Below are 17,497 nucleotides of genomic sequence, written 5' to 3'. Positions count from 1 at the left end.
GCAGGGTTACTGGACTCCCTGTGTGCGGCCCATCCCCAGCTGATGGCCCCCGCCCCACCCCGTCCCAGCCCCCCACGGCTGGACCACCACATCCTCTGCCCAGGCTGCCCCCTCCACGTCCCAGATGGAGTGTGATGACGACGACGATTTTTTTTTTTTTTTTTTTTTTGCCGCGGACTTGCCGGGATCCCTTTTCTTTCCACGTCAAGCTGGAGGGTCGGCGTGCTGGCCTCCTTCTGCCATGCCACACAGCATAGTGTTATACAAGCAAGGAACTGTGGCTAAAATCCAAAAAACATTACCCAGAAAAAAAGGCAAACTGTGAGTAATACCCAATCGTGTGGTTCTGTGAAAAGACTCGGAAGTTGTCATTGGGTGTCCAAGCGACGAGCCTTCCCTTTTGTTGTTTCGCTTTGAAACGTCTCCCGTTTGTACCCCAACTGTTTTTTGCGAACGTGACAATCTCAGATGAAAAAGTTAATAAACAAAATGGCGACTCCGATGTTTAGCAAGATCACCATGGCAACCAGGATCGGCGCAGAGCCCTGGAACAGAAGGAGAAAAGGTGAGGTGAGCCTGAGGCCGCTCCCCTCCTCCTGAGCCAAATTAGGGGTTCCCAGGGGGCTGGGGGGGACGGACATGGATCGCTGAGGAACCAGTCAGAGGCTCCCACGAGCGTCCAAGTCGGGACTCTGAAGCCCTTCAGGCCCGCACCTCTCCTGCCCCGGGTCTCTGAACACGGTCGCTCCCTGGCCTACGGTGTCGCTGCCTCCAGCTCTGCACAACCAGGCTTCAGAAGCGGCCCCTCCACCCAAGCGTGGCCCCAACCCAGGGAGGGCGGAGCTCTCCCAGTCCTCTCCACAGGCTTGTGGTGTGCAGCCGCCGGGAGCCCCCTGTGCAATCCTGGGACACGAAGCCCACCAGGGCACGCGGACCCCAGCCCTTCCCTCCCTGGACCTCAACCCTCTGCAGGCCCCAGGGCTATACAGGAAAAAACAGAGTGGCTGCCCTGGCCACCCCAGGTCTCCGTGGGAAGCCCTTCCATGGAAGGGTTCCGCAGTGGTGGTGCTCCCGTAAGTAGCTTTGTCTTAAAGCACCCAAGACGCGCTTTAAGAGGTTTTAAAGCAGGAGCACGGTTCAGGGGGCTAAGTATAAAGCCCTTCCTGCATCTCCCACCCTGCCCATTGCTCGGCTTCCTAAACTAACCGCATGCGTGTGCACACACACCACACACGTTTCTGAAGGAGAGCTGGGCGCTTGGTCCGTGAGGACCACCTGGGTTCAGAGAGGGCGGGCGTGTCTCAGGACAGCCCTCCACTCGGACACAGGCTCACACTGGCTGCTGGGGACTGGGCACTCTGCGAGGGGCCCTAAGGGCTGGTCACACCGGGCGTCTGTCAGCCGCTGGGCCGTGGTTGGAAGTTTCATGGGTCCTGCCTGCCGCCATGAGGTCGAGGAGGCAGGGAGTGTCTACTTCCAGGTGGGAGCCAGGGGTGGGGGGAGCAAGGGACCTGGGGGGGGTCCCTCCGGGGTGCAAGAGCCCCAGCGCTCAGTCTGGCCCAGGTCTCTGTCCTCTCCTCCAAACTGCCTGCCCTCCGCGGGGGGCATGCAGGAGACCACGTGGACTTCACAGATGAGCAGGAGGCGCCCCACCCCCAACAGGCCCGAGGAAACTGGGTCACAGCCCCGCCCTGGGTATCTGATCCCAGGGGCCTGAGGCACTGTATCCATCTCACCCACGTAGGAGCGGACACGCCTGTGTCCCACCTGCTCTGTCTGGCCTCTGGGTTTCCGTCCAAGACACAGAACTTTTCTTAAAGGTGAGGACAGCAGGGGGAGAGGTCCGAGAAAGCTGGAGTAAGGTCTGGGGGTGGGCGTTCCAGGATGCCCATTTCTTTTGGGGGAGCTTTCAGAACCACCCAGGCGCTTTTGCTGGAAAGATGGCCCGGGGGAGTAACCCTCTCATGGAACTGTCAGAGGCAGATGGGGAATCCCCGTAGGTGGGCTTCCTGCGGGGGAGGGGCCTGAGAGCTGGATGGGCGGGGTCGGGCTCTCGCCGTCCACCCCCCATCCCCGACCCCGCTCCGGACAGCTGGTGCCCACTCACTGTGCTGGCCTTGAGCTCGTCCCCGTTCTCATCGTCAGACTCCAGCGCTACGGGCGAGGACCTCTGGGGCGGGGAGAAGGTCAAGTCCCAGCGCAGCAGCCGCGGCTCCGCCCTGTCCCCCAGCCTCAGGCTCTCCAGCCTCTGCACTGCGGGCTCCGCGCAGGGGGCCGGCCTGGCGTGCTCCTTGTTCTGGGACTTGGACCGCAGTCTCTGGGCCCCGAAGGCCCGGTCCTCGGGGCGGTGGTCCTCCCCGGGGCCCCGACCGGCGGCCCCCTTGCTGTAGCGTCTTTTCGGGGGGTGCACGTCCTGTGCGTACGAGTCCATCCTCAGCAGGGGCTTCATCTCCATCTCGTAGTTGCTCAGCTTCTCCTCGTCCAGCTCCAGCAGCTTGGGGCCCCCGGGGCCGGGGTTGCCGGCCCGGTGGTGGGAAGTCCAGGAGAACGTGGTGGGGGACTCCGTCCGCCGCTCCCGGGGCTTGGGGTTGCCGGACTGCTTGTGGCCCGCGCCCCGGGTGCGGAAGTCATCGGCCGGCTGGCCGCTGCGGAGGACGCCGCTGCGGACGCCGCGGGAGCCCCCGGCCTTCTCCTCGGCCCAGCTGTTGCGGGTGTAGTCCCCTCCCCTACCCTCCAGCAGCATCTGGATGTCCCCGCCCCGCTCCTCGTCCACCGAGACCTGCCGGGAGAAGTGGGCCATCTTGTTCCTCGCGGCGGGGGCCGGGGGTGGGGTGGCCGTGGGGCTGGCGGGGAAGCTCTGCAGGGGGCTGTCGTCGGGGGTCAGGTCCGAGGGGGTGGTGCCCTTGCGGTACAGCTCGGGGCTCTCCTGCTGCGGGGGCGTCCCCGTGGAGGTCACCTCGATGTCGTCGCTGGAAAGCTGATGCTTCGGCCGCTGGTACTCGAGCCCTGTGGCAGGGAGGAGACAGGTGCCGGCGGGCAGGTTACTCGGGGGTTCTGTGCTCAGGCCCAGAGGGGACCAGGATTGGGCCAGGCAGCACTCACTGCCTGCCAGCAGGTGGGGGGGGTGGGCAGAGAAAGTGGGAGGACAGTGTTCTCAAAGTCCCGAGGAGACCCCCATCCCCATCTGTGGACACTTTTGAGGGTGACCGGATCAGGATGATGGGGTGGCCCCCAGCTGCAGAGGTGACCCGAGGCCCGAGACTGCATCCCCAGGCTGCACCCCCATGCATTCCTGCCGAGGACAGAACGTCTTGTGCTGGGTGACCCTCTGCAAGGCAGGACGTGGAGTTTAAGTGACAGTCCCACTGCCCCTGCCCCATCTTGGGTCCTGGGGTTCTCCAGGCCGCTGTGAAGGCAGGACTGAGAGCAGAGCTCCAGAGGGTAGTCCCAGGACAGATCCGACCCCAGCACCTCAAGAGCCGTCCAGTCGCTCTGGGAGACGTGCATCTAGAGGAGTGATCCTGAGCCGCGTGAGGAGGGTGGCGGGTGGGCTGCCAGGACCTCGGCCTGGGCAGACCCTTGGACCAGTCACCCCCCTGCTCCCGAGGAGGGAGGAGGGTCCCCGGTCTGGCTGACTTGAGGGGCTTCTAACTCCTTTCATCCACTCCCCGCTCCAAGAGCACAGGTGGGCACCCCCTGAGTGTCTCCGAGCTTCACTGACCAGCTCGGCCACCAGCTCGGTCATGTGTGGCTGCTGATGTTTAAATGTGGACTGAAGAGCAGGCTAGGGGCTTCAGTGGTCACAGTTTCTGTGTGGCGGGCAGCCACCTGGTCGGGCAGATCAGGGACAGAGTTTTAGAACAGCCCTGGGGGTTGCAGAGCACACCGGAGTCTTGGGGGACAGGCAGGCAGGAGGAATGCAGTGGGCTGGCAGGGGGCTCTGGGGCACAGCCCGTGGGAGACATCCAGGGACCCTGGCCACGCGGACTCACCATTTTCCCGGTGCTGGAAGGAAGGGGAGAACTCTTTGGCAGTGATCCGGGCGATGCGCGCCTCCTCCTGGGCCTTCTGGGCCGCGGTGAGGGCTGCCTCCGCCTTGGCCCGGGAGTGGGAAGTCCTGGGTGGGGGAGACGGGAGGGCAATGAGGGCCCAGGATGGGCCAGGACAGGGTGCCTGACACCTCACTCACCCACACAGTCCCACCAGGGCCTCGGTGCCCTCCAGCCGCTGCGGGCACAGGGCAGGCCACACTCGAGAGTGGAACCTGGCCTGGGACGAGCCCAGTCCTGCCTGAGGAGTGTTCCTCCTCCCCGGGTCCTGGCCACAGACTAGACCCCTGGCTGACTCGTCTCAGCCTCCAGGGGTGGGCTGGTGCTCAGTGTGGCCCTGACCAGAGACGGGGATTCTGGGGGTGGCTATTCCCTGATGGACAGGGCAGCCTGGCATGCTGCAGTCCACGGGGTCGCAAAGAGCCAGACATGACTGAGCGACTGAACTGAACTGAACTGATGCCACCGCCACCAGCGCTCAGAGTGGGCCATGCTCCAGGTGGCCGGCCTGGAGTAGGAAGGGGCAGGACCCGCCAGCCTGGCATAGAGAGGGTGCCAGGGCCCAAGGAGTGTGGCCTGCCTGCACACCAGCTCTGACCTGCCCCAGGCGACTGCTTAGCCTCTGTCCCACCCTGTGTGAAGGGGTGCTGAGCCAAGAGCTGCGCAGCTCTTGTTCCCAGGTCACAGGACAGGATGGGTTTGCTGGCCCCTGGCCCCCAGCCCAGCATTTCTTCCCCCCAGACCCTGTCCCGGCCACCACAGTGCCTCCGCAGGCTGGTGCTGCCAACCCTGTGGACGTGGAGGAGACACACCTAGGGGGTCTGAGAAAACCTCCCAACGTGGGTGGAAGCCATGGTCTCCAGGCGCTGAGAGAAGGTGAGGCCCGACTTCCCTTAGCACTCAGGGTGATGGTTCTCCGCAGTCGCTCGGATTTGGTGATGGCATTGCCCTCATGTGGGGGCACAGGCCCAGCGTGGGGACCTCACACCCCAGGGTGGATGCGGGAGCCACAACTCCAAATGAGCTTGATGTACGGCCCAGAAACTTCCAGAAGGATAGCCTTCGGCCCAACGCTCGGACCTGTCCCTCCCCAGCTGAGTCCGCATGAGACACGCTGGGGGCAGGGCTGGGTCACCCAGATGGAGGGTCTCACCTGCCTCTGGGTTCCACTTGTTCCTGCCTCCTGTCCTGGCTTCAGGGGCCTGCTTCCCAACCACCAGTCCCCTGAGACGATTGCAGCCTGCCCCGCCAAGGGGCCTCCTCCCTCCCCCGGAGTGCTCTGAGCAGCCTGGCCACACACCCCTCAGTGCCCATGGGACCCGCTCCATGGGTTCCACCTGGAGACCCCTCACTCCTTGTAAGCCACAGGGTTCTGTTTTTTTCAGAATGCCCCTGTGCTAACCAGGACGAGTTTACAAGAAAAAAACAGGGTGTGACATACACAGAGAGTGTGCACGTCATCACGTGAGCAGGAGTGTAGGACCCAGAGCAGCCGCCTCCAGGCTCCCCCTGCCCGCCAGCCCACCGTCTCACCTGGAAGCCGGCCGCTAAGACAGAATTAACCGTAAAAGTGCAGTGTTGGGGAAATTCTTCCCTTCACACAGTTTCCGAACGGGGAAAGACCGAGTCCCTCAGTGTGGCTGCCGCCCGGGCCCCTCGGAGTGGAAGTGGAGAAGCAGCGCCCCGTGGACGATCCCTAGGGGAACCCGTGGTTGTCATCATGACAGACGAGGGGCAGGAAGCTTGGGGGGCGGCAGAGCCAGTAACGCGGGACCAATTTCGAACACGGAGCTCATCGGTTGTCATCAGTTGATGAGCCATGGCTGCAGCCCACGGGCTCCCGCGGGGTGTCCCCCACCTGCACCCCTGAAGGCACAGGGCATGTCTGTGGCCCTCAGGGGCTGTCCCGTCCGCCCTGATGAGGGCACGGCTGGCCGAGGCCCGTGTTCACTTTGAGAACTGGCAGGGTCACGTCAGACCCGGCGAGGGCCACTGTGAGGCCCCGGCCACCCAGGCCCATCTTGGGGCCAGAGCCCTGGGGACAGAGGGGCAAGAACCAAGGCAGGGTTTCCGGCTGCGGGGGTCCCATCGGGTGAGCCAGCTCCCCTCCACGTCTCCCCCTCCTTCTCTGTCTGTCTGCCGCATGGGACCCGGTGAGCGACCCCTTCATGGAAACCCCGACCTGGAGACCAGGACACTCTGAAATCGTACTCGAAGTGCTCCACCTGCTTCCTCCTTCCCCTCAGCAGGGGCCCACAGTTTTTGTCTGACCCCATGAGGCCCCACAGCCCCACACACGCTGGACTGGACCGACGGTCCAAGACTCACACCATCTTGGACTGACGGTGTGACCTGGTTCCTGTAAGGCAGCTTCCATAGCTGAGAGGGCTGTGGTCGGGGCAGGATGCCAGCTCCCTTGGAACCTGCCCGTGGGCCGGGGCTCGCCTCAGCTGATGCTGCAGCTTCTCCAGAATATGCCAGGGGCTGGCTTTTGTAGTAATACTTTATTGAGATATAACTCAGAGTGTGTGTATATATATATATAATATATATGTAATAGTGTGTATATACATAGAACAGTGTGTGAATATATATATCGGTGTGTGTATATATAATTCTGTGTATTCATATATAATAGCATGTGTGTGTGTGTAATAGTGTGTATGTATATATATAATAAGTAGTGCAGTGGTAAAGTGGAGAAGGCAATGGCACCCCACTCCAGTACTCTCGCCTGGAAAATCCCATGGACGGAGGAGCCTAGTAGGCTATAGTCCATGGGGCCGCTAAGAGTCGGACACGATTGAGTGACTTCACTTTCACTTTTCACTTTCATGCATTGGAGAAGGAAATGGCAACCCACTCCAGTGTTCTTGCCTGGAGAATCCCAGGGATAGGGGGGAGCCTGGTGGGCTTCCGTCTATGGGGCCGCACAGGGTTGGACATGACTGACGTGACTTAGCAGCAGCAGTGGTAAAGAATCTGCCTGCCAATGCAGGAGACGCAAGAGATGAGGTTCAATCCCTGGGTTGAGAAGATCCCCTGGAGGAGGAAATGCAACCCACTGCAGTATTCTTGGCTGGAGAATCCCATGGACAGAGGAGCCTGGTGGGCTACAGTCTATGGGGTCACAAAAGAGTCGGACACGACTGAGCACACATCCACACACACATGTATATAATAATGTGTCTATATATAGTGTGTGTGTCTATATAACAGTGTCTGTGTATACACATTAGTGTGTGTATATTGTATGTTAGTGTATTATTTAATAGTGTGTATGTATATATATAATTGTGTGTATATAATAGTGTGCATGTATATACTGTAGTGTGTATATATAAAATCGCATGTGTATCTGTAATAGGGTATCTATAACAGTGTGCGAATATGTATAATTGTGTGTACATCTATAATAGTGTGTGTGTATGTATAAATATAATAGTATATGTATATATAAAAGGGCTTCCCTGGTGGCTCAGTGGTAAAGGATCCGCCTGCCAATGCAGGAGACGTGGGTTCAGTCTCTTGGGTGGTAATAGCCCCTTGAGAAGGAAATGCAACCTACTCCAGTATTCTTGCCTGGAAAATCCCATGCTTAGAGGAGCCTGGCTGGCTACAATTCTTGGGGTCACAAACGAGTCGGACATGACTTAGTGACTAAACAACAACAATATGTATATAACAGTGTGTGTCTGTATAATATATGCACATGTGTATATATGTGTGTATATATATGTATGTATCTGTAACAGTGTGTGTGTGTGTATAATACTGTGGATCTATAATAGCGTGTGTCTATATCATAGTGTGTCTATGTGAGTTTGGATATATAATAGTGTCTGTATACATATATATAGTTAAGTGAAAGTGAAGAAAGTGAAGCTGCTCAGTCATGTGCGACTCTGTACGACCCCATGGACTGTAGCCCACCTGGCTCCTCCGGCCATGGGATTTTTCAGGCAAGAATACTGGAGTGGGTTGCCATTTCCTCCTCCAGGGCATCTTCCCCACCCAGGGATTGAACCTGGGTCTCCTGCACTGCAGGCAGACTCTTTACCATCTGAGCCACCAGTGAATCCCATACACACACACACACACACACACAATGGTGTATATATAAAAATGTGTATATATAAAATAGGGTGCATATATAATTGTATATAATAGTGTGTATCTATAATAGTTTGTGTATATAAGTTTATAATAGTGTGCATGTCTATAATACTGTGTCTATATAATAGTGTGTGTCTATAAAATTGTATCTATATAATAATGTCAGTATATATAATAGTGTATCCATATAATAGTGTTTGTATCTATATAATAGCGTGTGTATATATAATAGTGTGTATACCATATCTAAAATAGATAGCCAATGGGAATTTGCTGTATGGCTCAGGACACTAAAACAGGGGCTCTGTATCAACCCAGAGGGGTGGGATGGGGAGGAAGATGGGAGGGAGGTTCAAGAGGCTGGGGGTATATGTATACCTATGGCTGATTGATGCTGAGGTTTGACAGAAAACCATAAAATTCTGTAAACCAATTATCCTTCAATTAAAAAATAAATTAAGAAAATAGTGTATATATACATTAGTGTGTGTATATACGTGTGTGTATATATACATGGATATATAGTATATATATTATATACACACAACTATTATATATACACACACTATTATATATAAAATACTGTGTATCTATGTAACAGTGTTACAGTGTGTTGTATATAATATATACGTAATAGTGTGTGTGGAAGATCCCCTGGAGAAGGAAGTGGCAGCCCACTCCAGTTTTCTTGCCTGGAAAATCCCATGGACCGCAGAGCCTGGTAGGTTACCGTCCATGGGGTCTCAGAGAGTCGGACACGCCTGAGCGACTTCACTTTGACTTTCATGTATAGAATAGTGACTGTATAACTCGCCATCTGGGGAGTACAATTCCGTGGTTTTAGTCCATTCGTGGAGCTGTACTACAGCCACTGCAGTCAATCTTAGGGTCTTCTACCCACCCCAAAGACCCCGCTCCCTCTATCAGTCACCCCCATCTCCCCCAGAGCCTCCCCACCAGCCCTTGGTGGTCAGCAGGGTTGCCCGCTGTGGGCGTTTCATGCATGTTTGAGTTGACCGAGGGAGACGCACGTCACAAGGGCGCCACCTGGGAGGTCGTGGGGCAGGGGCGTCCGGCACGTCCACAGGCCACGCAGCCACCACCCCTGTTCAGTGCCGGGACCTTTGCACCAGCCCCAAACAGCCGCCTCCCCAGGGCAGTCACTCCCACCTGCACCCCCAGCCCAGCACCAGGGGTCTGAGCCTCAGTTCAGCCCCTCCCATCGCTGCGTGGAGACGGTGACCCCCTCCCGGGGGGAGCGGCGGGTGAGTCCCGGGGCTGCTCCTGGGGTCTCCACGGTGACCCCCTCCCGGGGGGAGCGGCGGGTGAGTCCCGGGGCTGCTCCTGGGGTCTCCACGGTGACCCCCTCCTGGGGGGAGCGGTGGGGTGAGTCCCGGGGCTGCTCCTGGGGTCTGAGTGGAGCGCCGCCGCCACCCTGTGCTGTCCCTACTCCCGGGGACCCGGGGTCGTCACCTGGCTAACGAGTGTCCCCCAAGCCGGTGACGTCCACGCTGAGCCTCCTGAAGGCCCTCAGACGTGACGCCGGGACGGGCCTGGCCCCCAGGGTGAGTGTGCTCCTGTCACAGACAATGGAACCCTGAGAAGTAAACGTGTCCGGGTTGTGAGCCGAGCAGTGGAAGCGCCTCAAGCGAGGAGGCTGCAAGAACAGGAGGGCCAGGAGGCTGAGGGTGGGGACAGGGCTCGTGTGTCTCCAGGTGTGCCTGTCATCGGAGCGGGTGCCTCGAAGCCCTAAGAGTTCCAGGGACAAGGTAGGTGATTAAATCGTTACTCCCACTGGGGGTTGGAAGCAAAGAAAAAAGTGTGGGAGACCCTGTACGTTCACGTCACTCCAGAAAGCAGGTTTGCTTAGCCCCAACACCATGCAATAGGAGCAGGAGACATACCTTAAAACAGCAGAACGGTGGTGGCATGAGACCCGCTCCCTGCCCAGGGGACTCAGGCAGTTACTGATTCCTAGGACGTGTTCATTAAAGCTATAAGGAAAAGGCGACATGATACTGAAGCCTGGGATGATGTCCCATTTTTAGCATGTGTTACCACCTTTTCGCTCATTTCCAATGCCTCACAACAGTCCTGGATTGACCAAGCAGGGACAAGAAGACTCCCCTGCCCAACCTGGAGGAGAAGCTGAGGATGGAAGCCTGACGCCTACTCAAGAATGAGGAAGAAGGTGGTCTTTTTCTCCTCCCCAGTTTTCCTTTGATTATAGAGCTGTAGCCCACCTTCTCGCCCACCCACCTGTAAGCCTCACAAGCTTCCTGTTCTAATAAGCCGCTTCTTATCTATGGCATTGTGTGCTCGTGTGCGTGTGCTAAGTTGCTTCAGTCATGTCTGGCCCTTTGCAACCCCATGGACCGTAGCCCACCAGGCTCCTCTGTCCATGGGGATTCTCCAGGCAAGAACGCTAGAGTGGGTTGCCAGGCCCTCCTCCAGGGGATCTTCTTGATCCAGGGATGGAACCCGAATCTCTTATGTCTCCTACATTGTCAGGTGGGTTCTTTACCACTAGTGCCCCCTGGGAAGCCCTATCTATGACTTTGCCTCTTGCTAACTTCTTTCCATGCTGAGCAGGCTGATGCATGAACAGACAGTGGGGTATTCTAGGGTCAGGAAGAAGGAAGGACGCGGGCTGAGCACAGAGAGGGTGCTGGAGGGCCAGGGCCGGGGAAGGACTCTAAGCTCCCCGGGGCCCAAGGCAGGCTTGAAACAGCATCGATCCCATTCAGGGGGTTTGCCGGACAGAATCAAAGCCTCGGCTCAGGAGAGAGGTGGCCAGCCTGGGCTCTGGGCCTGGAGGAAGCGTCTTGGCTTCCAGGCTTCCTCAATGCAGGATGGGGAGCCACACAGGCTGAGTCCAGCACTAAGAGTGGAAGGCTGGAATGACCCAGGGACCAGCACTGTGGGCCCGGAGGGGACAGTGCGCGTCCGAGTAGGTTTGGTGACTCCGCGTCGACACCCCTCCCCCCCCTCCAGGGAGCACCCCTGACGCCCGCTAACGGCAGGTCCCCACACTCACTGTGACAAATGCCGATGCTGGAGCCCAGGGATGGGGCGGCAGGAACAGGACCGCGGGGGAGCACAGGCAGGGCAGGTCCCTGGGGCAGAGGCAGGGCCAGACTGCGGGCCATGGGGGATGTGGCATCGAGGAGGGTTTGTGCGCTGTGAACTAGTGGGGCTGCTGGTCCGTCATTAGAGGAATGGCGTGAACCTTGCTGTATCAGCGCCCACTTCGAAGAACTCAGTGCAAATCCCCTCAGCGGTCAGGCCAACAGGCGTCACCTAGTGCATCTCTGCACACACATCCTGTGTAAACACACGTGTGCCATCCCCTGTCCCAAGGGAGACGTGGCTCAGACACGACAGCAGCTCTGGGGACGCGCTCATCCAAGAGGCTGATGGAGGCCCAGCTTTCATCAGGCCCAGCATGATGGGCTGTTTCCCTGTTTATTCTGAGCCCATGGAACTAAGAATAAGCACCTCCTGCCCACCCTCCTGGGAGGCCCGGCTGGACGGCGGGAGCTGGGTCCCCATCCTCAGACGGCCACCTTGGCCTGGCCTCAAAGCCAGCGTGGTGGGTGTGGCTGAGCCCCGACTCCCATATCCAGCCCCCTTCATGGTCTATTTGGTGAACACCCCCTCGACCGGAGGAGGTCCCGCTGTTCCCGCCTGCTCGGGAACACACACACACACACACACCCACCGAGAGGGAGGGATGAGAGACATCCCAGAGGGGCCGCGGTCTGGTTCCTGCAGCTTTGCTTAGTAAAAACACACGGACATTAATCCCCCAACATCATACGTATATTTACACATATACGTTCACACATATATAAAAAGAACACGCTGCAGCAACCCTAAAGTAAAATTAAATCAAGCAACTGCATTTAATAGAGAAGAAACCTCCCAATGCATCGCGAAGGTTCCCCGGAAGTGAGACATGCAGGGCTCTCGGCTGGCAGTGAGGTGACGGCCCCCATGGGGACCTGCATGCTGGGGATGCTGAGCAGGGGTCGGGCCGGCACTGTGAGCCGGCTGGGGAGTGCTGGGTCCCCATCCCCTGGCAGCTCCACCTGGTGCCCTGCACCTCTGCCCCCTGCACCCCAGCTCCCAGAGAGGAGGGCCGGGTGTTCCCACCAACCAGGGGGACACCACCTCCCAGACACAGGGCTGCACAAGACAAGGCCATAGGTGCTTCAGACGGATGGATAGATGGGTGGGGTGTGCAGTGACCTGCCTGGGTCCCCTCAAGCTCTGTCCATCTGGGAACTGGAAATGTCACCTTATTTGAGGGTGGGGTGTGTGTGATAAAACCCCAAATGGCCAAGCCCCTCCAAGTGTCTGACTCAGCAGGTCTGGGCGGGCCTGGGAACCTGAACTTGTCTGCAGCCACCCTCTGCCCCCAGCTGACACCGCAGTGAACCGGTTCAACGTTCCCACACCCCAGACTGAGGCGTGCCCACCCCCAGGGCTGCCCCTGGCCGCCCAGCTCACTGTCTGCTCAGGAGGAGGTGTGTGGTCCCACTCGTGGCCGCCAGCCCCCCTCCCCAAGTCCAGGCTTGACCTTCTCATGCCCGGATTCAATTCAGCACTTGTTGAGCACCTGCTGTGTGCATGTGGGGATGCCCAGGGTTCAGGGGTCCTCTACACACTGTCGTGGGCCCTGTTGACTCTGGAAGCTGGCTGGTTTCCTTCCACACCTGTGATGACCCTGAGGTCGGTGTGTGGGTCACTCCTCACTGACCAGTCAGGAGACTGAGGCACTGGGATCTGGTGCGCTCTGGGGCTCAGGGCGGGACAGGTACACACGCTTCTCCAGCCAGTGAAGGACAGTCTTTCAGAGGTGGAGATGTGCCTTGAGCACCTTCAGGGGGAAGGCGCCAAACGGAAGCCAGGTGTTAGGGCTCCCACCCACCCCACTCCTCCTCCTGACGGCCTTCTTGAGGGCCCCCAGGAGCCTCTGGAGCCCACCCACACGTGATTCCAGCCGGGATGGCCAAGCTGAGCACGAGGTCCTCAGTGCCAAGGGCTCCTCCATGGGTCCAGAGGTGTTCTTGGGCCCAAGGAAGAAGGATCGTGGCCCTGCTCACCTGACAACCCGGGGCCCTGCCCTCACTGCCCAAGGTCATGACCAAGCTCCACGTCCATCTCTCATCCCCACAGCCCCTGCCCTCTGGCCTTACACTGTCTTCCCAGCAGGTCTCCCTGCAGACGGCACCTGACCTCGTCACCACCACCTCGTCCCTCTGGTTTTATAACGGTTTAACTGAGGTCGATCCATGTTCCTTCATGACTGCCTTCACGGGCTGTCTTCTCCATGTACGGCATCCCCTCCCCCAACCTCTGTAAGGGCGCTGTCCTTGGACTCAGACTACCCCTATCTAGGATGACTACGTCTCCAGACCCTCACTCTGGTTGATCTGTTCCCCAAAGAGGGCTGCGCTGGGTCTCCAGGGTGTCTGCAGGTGGAGGTGACTTCTCAGGGGTACCACTCAGCCCACCCTGGTGGGTGGGATGCCAGGCTGGGGACAGGGGGCGGAGGAAGGGCAGGTGCTCCACTGTCCCTCCAGCCCCAGCCCCGCCAGCCCCCACCCCGGCCACAGGATCTCTTCTTTCTAACTGTTGTGAGCAAGGCCGCCCCCTGCCTGGAGGAGGGCAGAGCCAGACCTGTATCTGTCCCCACCTGCACGCAGCCTGAGGAGTGTGGGCATCTCTAAGGGCAGAATCCAGGGCTTCGTTCCCTTGAAGAGAGGCTGGTAGGCAAGCCAGAGTCGAGGGGAGAAAGGAGGGGAGACGGAGGCGCACAAGCCTTCCTTTCATAGGCAGGGACAGTGCAGTAACCCTTTGCCTTCTCATCGTTAGGTCCTTGCTAGGGGCTTCCAGCCAAGGAGCAGTGCATCCCTATAGATGGAAATGTGCAAGGCTGTGTGTACGCCGGTGAGACTGCAGTCCCAGGCATGGACGCTCCCCCAGGACGACTGGGCTAAAGGCAGGTGGCTGAGCCCTGAGCCCCAAGTGGGCAGACACAGCGGAGGGGCCCCCGCACTGTGCTGCCAGGAGACAGGGTGGGGCAGTCAGGCCCCTGAGCAGCTGGGCTTCATCTCCTTCTGACACTTCAAGGTAATGGTAAGGTGGAAGGGAGGAGCTGGGCCCTGTTTGAGTAAAGGTAAGGAGGCCACATATTTCTCATTCCCAAGGTCAAGGAGATCTCCCAGACTACACATGTGCTGAGATCAGAGGAGGGAGGGGTGTCAGACCATAATATGCCCCGCTAACCTCCCAAAACCCTCGCGCTTGGGTTTTACCCAAGATCCATCTTGGGTAAAAGATGCACGTATCTGGGAGGGCCCTGGGTCAGATCGAATATGGACACGAAGCCAGACAATGCGAGATGACTGGCCAGAGAACACCTGGAAACTGCCCGCCGTGTGAGCATTTAAACCATCTCCCAAAGTGCAAGACTCCCTGAGCCTGCCCACATATCCTTCTTCATGTTTTACTTATAATAAACATTCTACCTGTTTCACAAATTTTCCTTCTCTTTGCTGAACATTTTCTTCAAAGAAGAGAAGACCTGGAGACCCACATCTAGCCGCCAGTCTCTGGTGGTCTAGTGGCTAGGATTTGGTGCGCTCACCTCCGGGGCTCGGGTTCAATTCCCCGTCAGGGAACTCAGATCCCACTTCAAGCCGCTGCAAGCTGTGGCCACCCTCCCTTCAGCCCCATGGACCCCTGAGGTCGGCAAAGCCCCCATCTCACAGACAAGACGACTTGGGGCCCCAGGGGTGGAGAGGCTTGCTTGGGGTCCGCAGGGGTGGTGCAGAGCCCAGGGTGCGTGGGATAGGCCAGGGGAGGACCAGACTCCTGACCCCTCAGAACAGAAGCCGCATCCAGGGCCTCATGTGGCCCCATCAGCTGCTTGCTGGCTCCCTGTGGCCCCATCAGCTGCTTACTGGCTCCCCATTCAGGACTGCCCTCATGTCATCTCTCCCTGTCCACACCTTCGGGCCACAGAGGACAGCAGAGATGGGGCAGAAAATGGAGAATGGAGGCTTTTTCACTAGGAGAGGTGCCGACCAGAGCCTGCTGCCCGATGGGGACTCCGACGGTGCCAGCCAGGAGCCAGGCTGCGGTGAGCACCGTTGGGGGGACATCAAATCCCCACATGACCCAGTTCACAGGGGAGAGAATCGAGACAAAGGAGACCCAGCATCACCCTTAGGGCAAGCGTGGCTCTCAGCCCCCACGGCCAGGTGTGTTACAGAGAATACTCGTATGTTGTAGACATTGAGAACACGTGTGTGCTGATTTGTGTTCCCCCAAATACACACGCTGAAGCCCTAACCCGGGTACCCTCGAGTCTTTACTGAGGTCATCGAGTTAAAATGAGGTCACTTGGGTGGCCCTGATCCAGTTTAAACCCTTAAACCCTGATGACCGGTTTAAGAAGAGAGACCAGCACACACACAAAGAGGGAAGGCCACGTGAGGACGCAGGGAGGGGGGAGGGTCTACACGCCAGGGAGAGACGCCCCCAAACCAGCCTGCCCAGACCTCGATGCCAGACGTCTGGCCTCCAGGACTGGGAAGGAATAAACCTGCCATTTGAGCCCCCGTCCACTGCCTCAGTCCATCCACACAAGTAAGGCAGGGGACCGGCAGGATCTTCAAAGATGATTCAAGTCAAAAAAGGACAGTAGCTGGGACTTCCTTGCTGGTGCAGTGGTTAAGACTCTACGCTCCCAGTATGAGGGGCCTGGGTTCAATTCCTGGCTGGGGAACCAGGTCCCACATGCCGCAACTGAAGATGCTGCACATTTACGACTCAGTGCAGCCAAAAAAGCAAACAAACAAAAAACAAGCCAGAATAAAACAAGTCCTTTATTGCAGCTATTTTAATGGCATTTTCTACTGAAGCCAGGAAATTGGTAAGGGTCTGTACTGCCTGAATCCCACCTGAGGCCCTGAAAAGGGTCTTTCATCTGGTCAGACCCAGTTAGAGCGTCTAAGATGAGCAGCCCAGAAAACCAGGGGACATTCTGGATCAAACTGCGACAGCTGGCCTCTCTTCCTCCTGTCATATTTCCCCACTTCCCCCTCCACCTCTTTTTTTTCTATTAAAAAAACCTTCAAAGGAAGAGAAAAGAGAACTCAAAGTGATGAAGGAACTGCTGTCCACTGCACCAGCAGGTCCAGCGAGGCTGACTCACAAAGCACAGAGCAGACGGGGGTCAAGATGCCGCACAGAGGGATGTCCGGCCCCAGCGCTGAGACAAGAGGGGGCGGGGGAGGCCCTGAGGTCACGGGTCTGACGCTGAGACCCCACCCGGCGAGCAGCCTTGGGGTCTGTAGGAGATCCTGGGGCTGCAGTAACAAGTGACCACCAACTGGGGGCTTAAAAGAGAAACCTATTCTCTCCCAGTTCCAGAGGCCGGAAGTCCACACCCCGAAGCCCTGGGAGAGCTGTTCCAGGCCTCCCTCCCGGTTCTGCAGGGCTGGTGGTCCCCGGCAGTCCTTGTCGTGGGGCTGCACTGGTCTCTGCCTCCATCTTCCTGTGGCCTCTTCCCGTGTCTGTGTCTCTCCTTGTCTGCCTCTTATAAAGACATCATTGGATTCGGGCCACCCTAAGCCAGAATGATCCCATGTCAAGATCTTTAATTACATCTACAAAAACCCTTCTTCCCAATAAGGGCATGGTCCAAGGCTCCAGCTGGACCAGTCTTCTGGGGTCCACCATCGAACCTACTGCGAGGTACTGCTGCCACTGTTCAGTCATGTCCGACCCTCTGTGACACCATGGGCTGCAGCACGCCAGGCTTCCCTGTCCGTCACTATCTCCCGGAGTTTGTTCAAACTCATGTCCATCCAGTTGGTGATGCCATCCAACCATCGCATCCTCTGTCACCTCCTTCTCCTCCTGTCTTCAGTCTTTCCCAGCATTAGGGTCTTCTCCAATGAGTTGGCTCTTCCCATCACGTGGCTGAAGTATTGCAACTTCAGCTTCAGCATCAGTCCTTCCAATGAATATTCAGGATTGATTTCCTTTAGGATTGACTAGTTGGATTGCCTTGCTGTCCAAGAGATTCTCAAGAATCTTCTCTGACACCACAATTTGAAAGCATCAATTATTCGACACTCAGTCTTCTTTATAGTCCAACTCTCACATCCATACATGACTACTGGAGAAACCATAGCTCTGACTATACAGACCTTTGTCAGCAAAGTAATGGCTCTGCTTTTTAATATGCTATCTAGGTTTTTCAAAGCTTTTCTTCCACGGAGCGTCTTTTAATTTTGTGGCTGCAGTCACCATGC

At 57.6% G+C, this 17,497-nt stretch overlaps 1 protein-coding gene across 1 annotated transcript in view; it reads right to left on the bottom strand.

The window, feature by feature from the left end:
- Window positions 1-201: 201 nt before the first annotated feature.
- JPH3 (junctophilin 3) overlaps window positions 202-17,497 on the bottom strand; it is a 75,311-nt gene continuing 58,015 nt past the window's right edge. The window contains exons 3-5 of the mRNA XM_025268500.3: window positions 3,993-4,117; window positions 2,108-3,006; window positions 202-545 (exon numbers count right to left, since the gene is read on the bottom strand). Coding sequence (XP_025124285.2) covers window positions 465-545; window positions 2,108-3,006; window positions 3,993-4,117 — 1,105 coding nt within the window. The 3' untranslated portion in view covers window positions 202-464. The remainder of the gene's footprint in view (window positions 546-2,107; window positions 3,007-3,992; window positions 4,118-17,497) is intronic.

This window comes from Bubalus bubalis, chromosome 18, assembly GCF_019923935.1.
Source record: "Bubalus bubalis isolate 160015118507 breed Murrah chromosome 18, NDDB_SH_1, whole genome shotgun sequence".
Taxonomy (NCBI): domain Eukaryota; kingdom Metazoa; phylum Chordata; class Mammalia; order Artiodactyla; family Bovidae; genus Bubalus; species Bubalus bubalis.
This window is presented reverse-complemented; position numbering and strand designations above follow the sequence as displayed.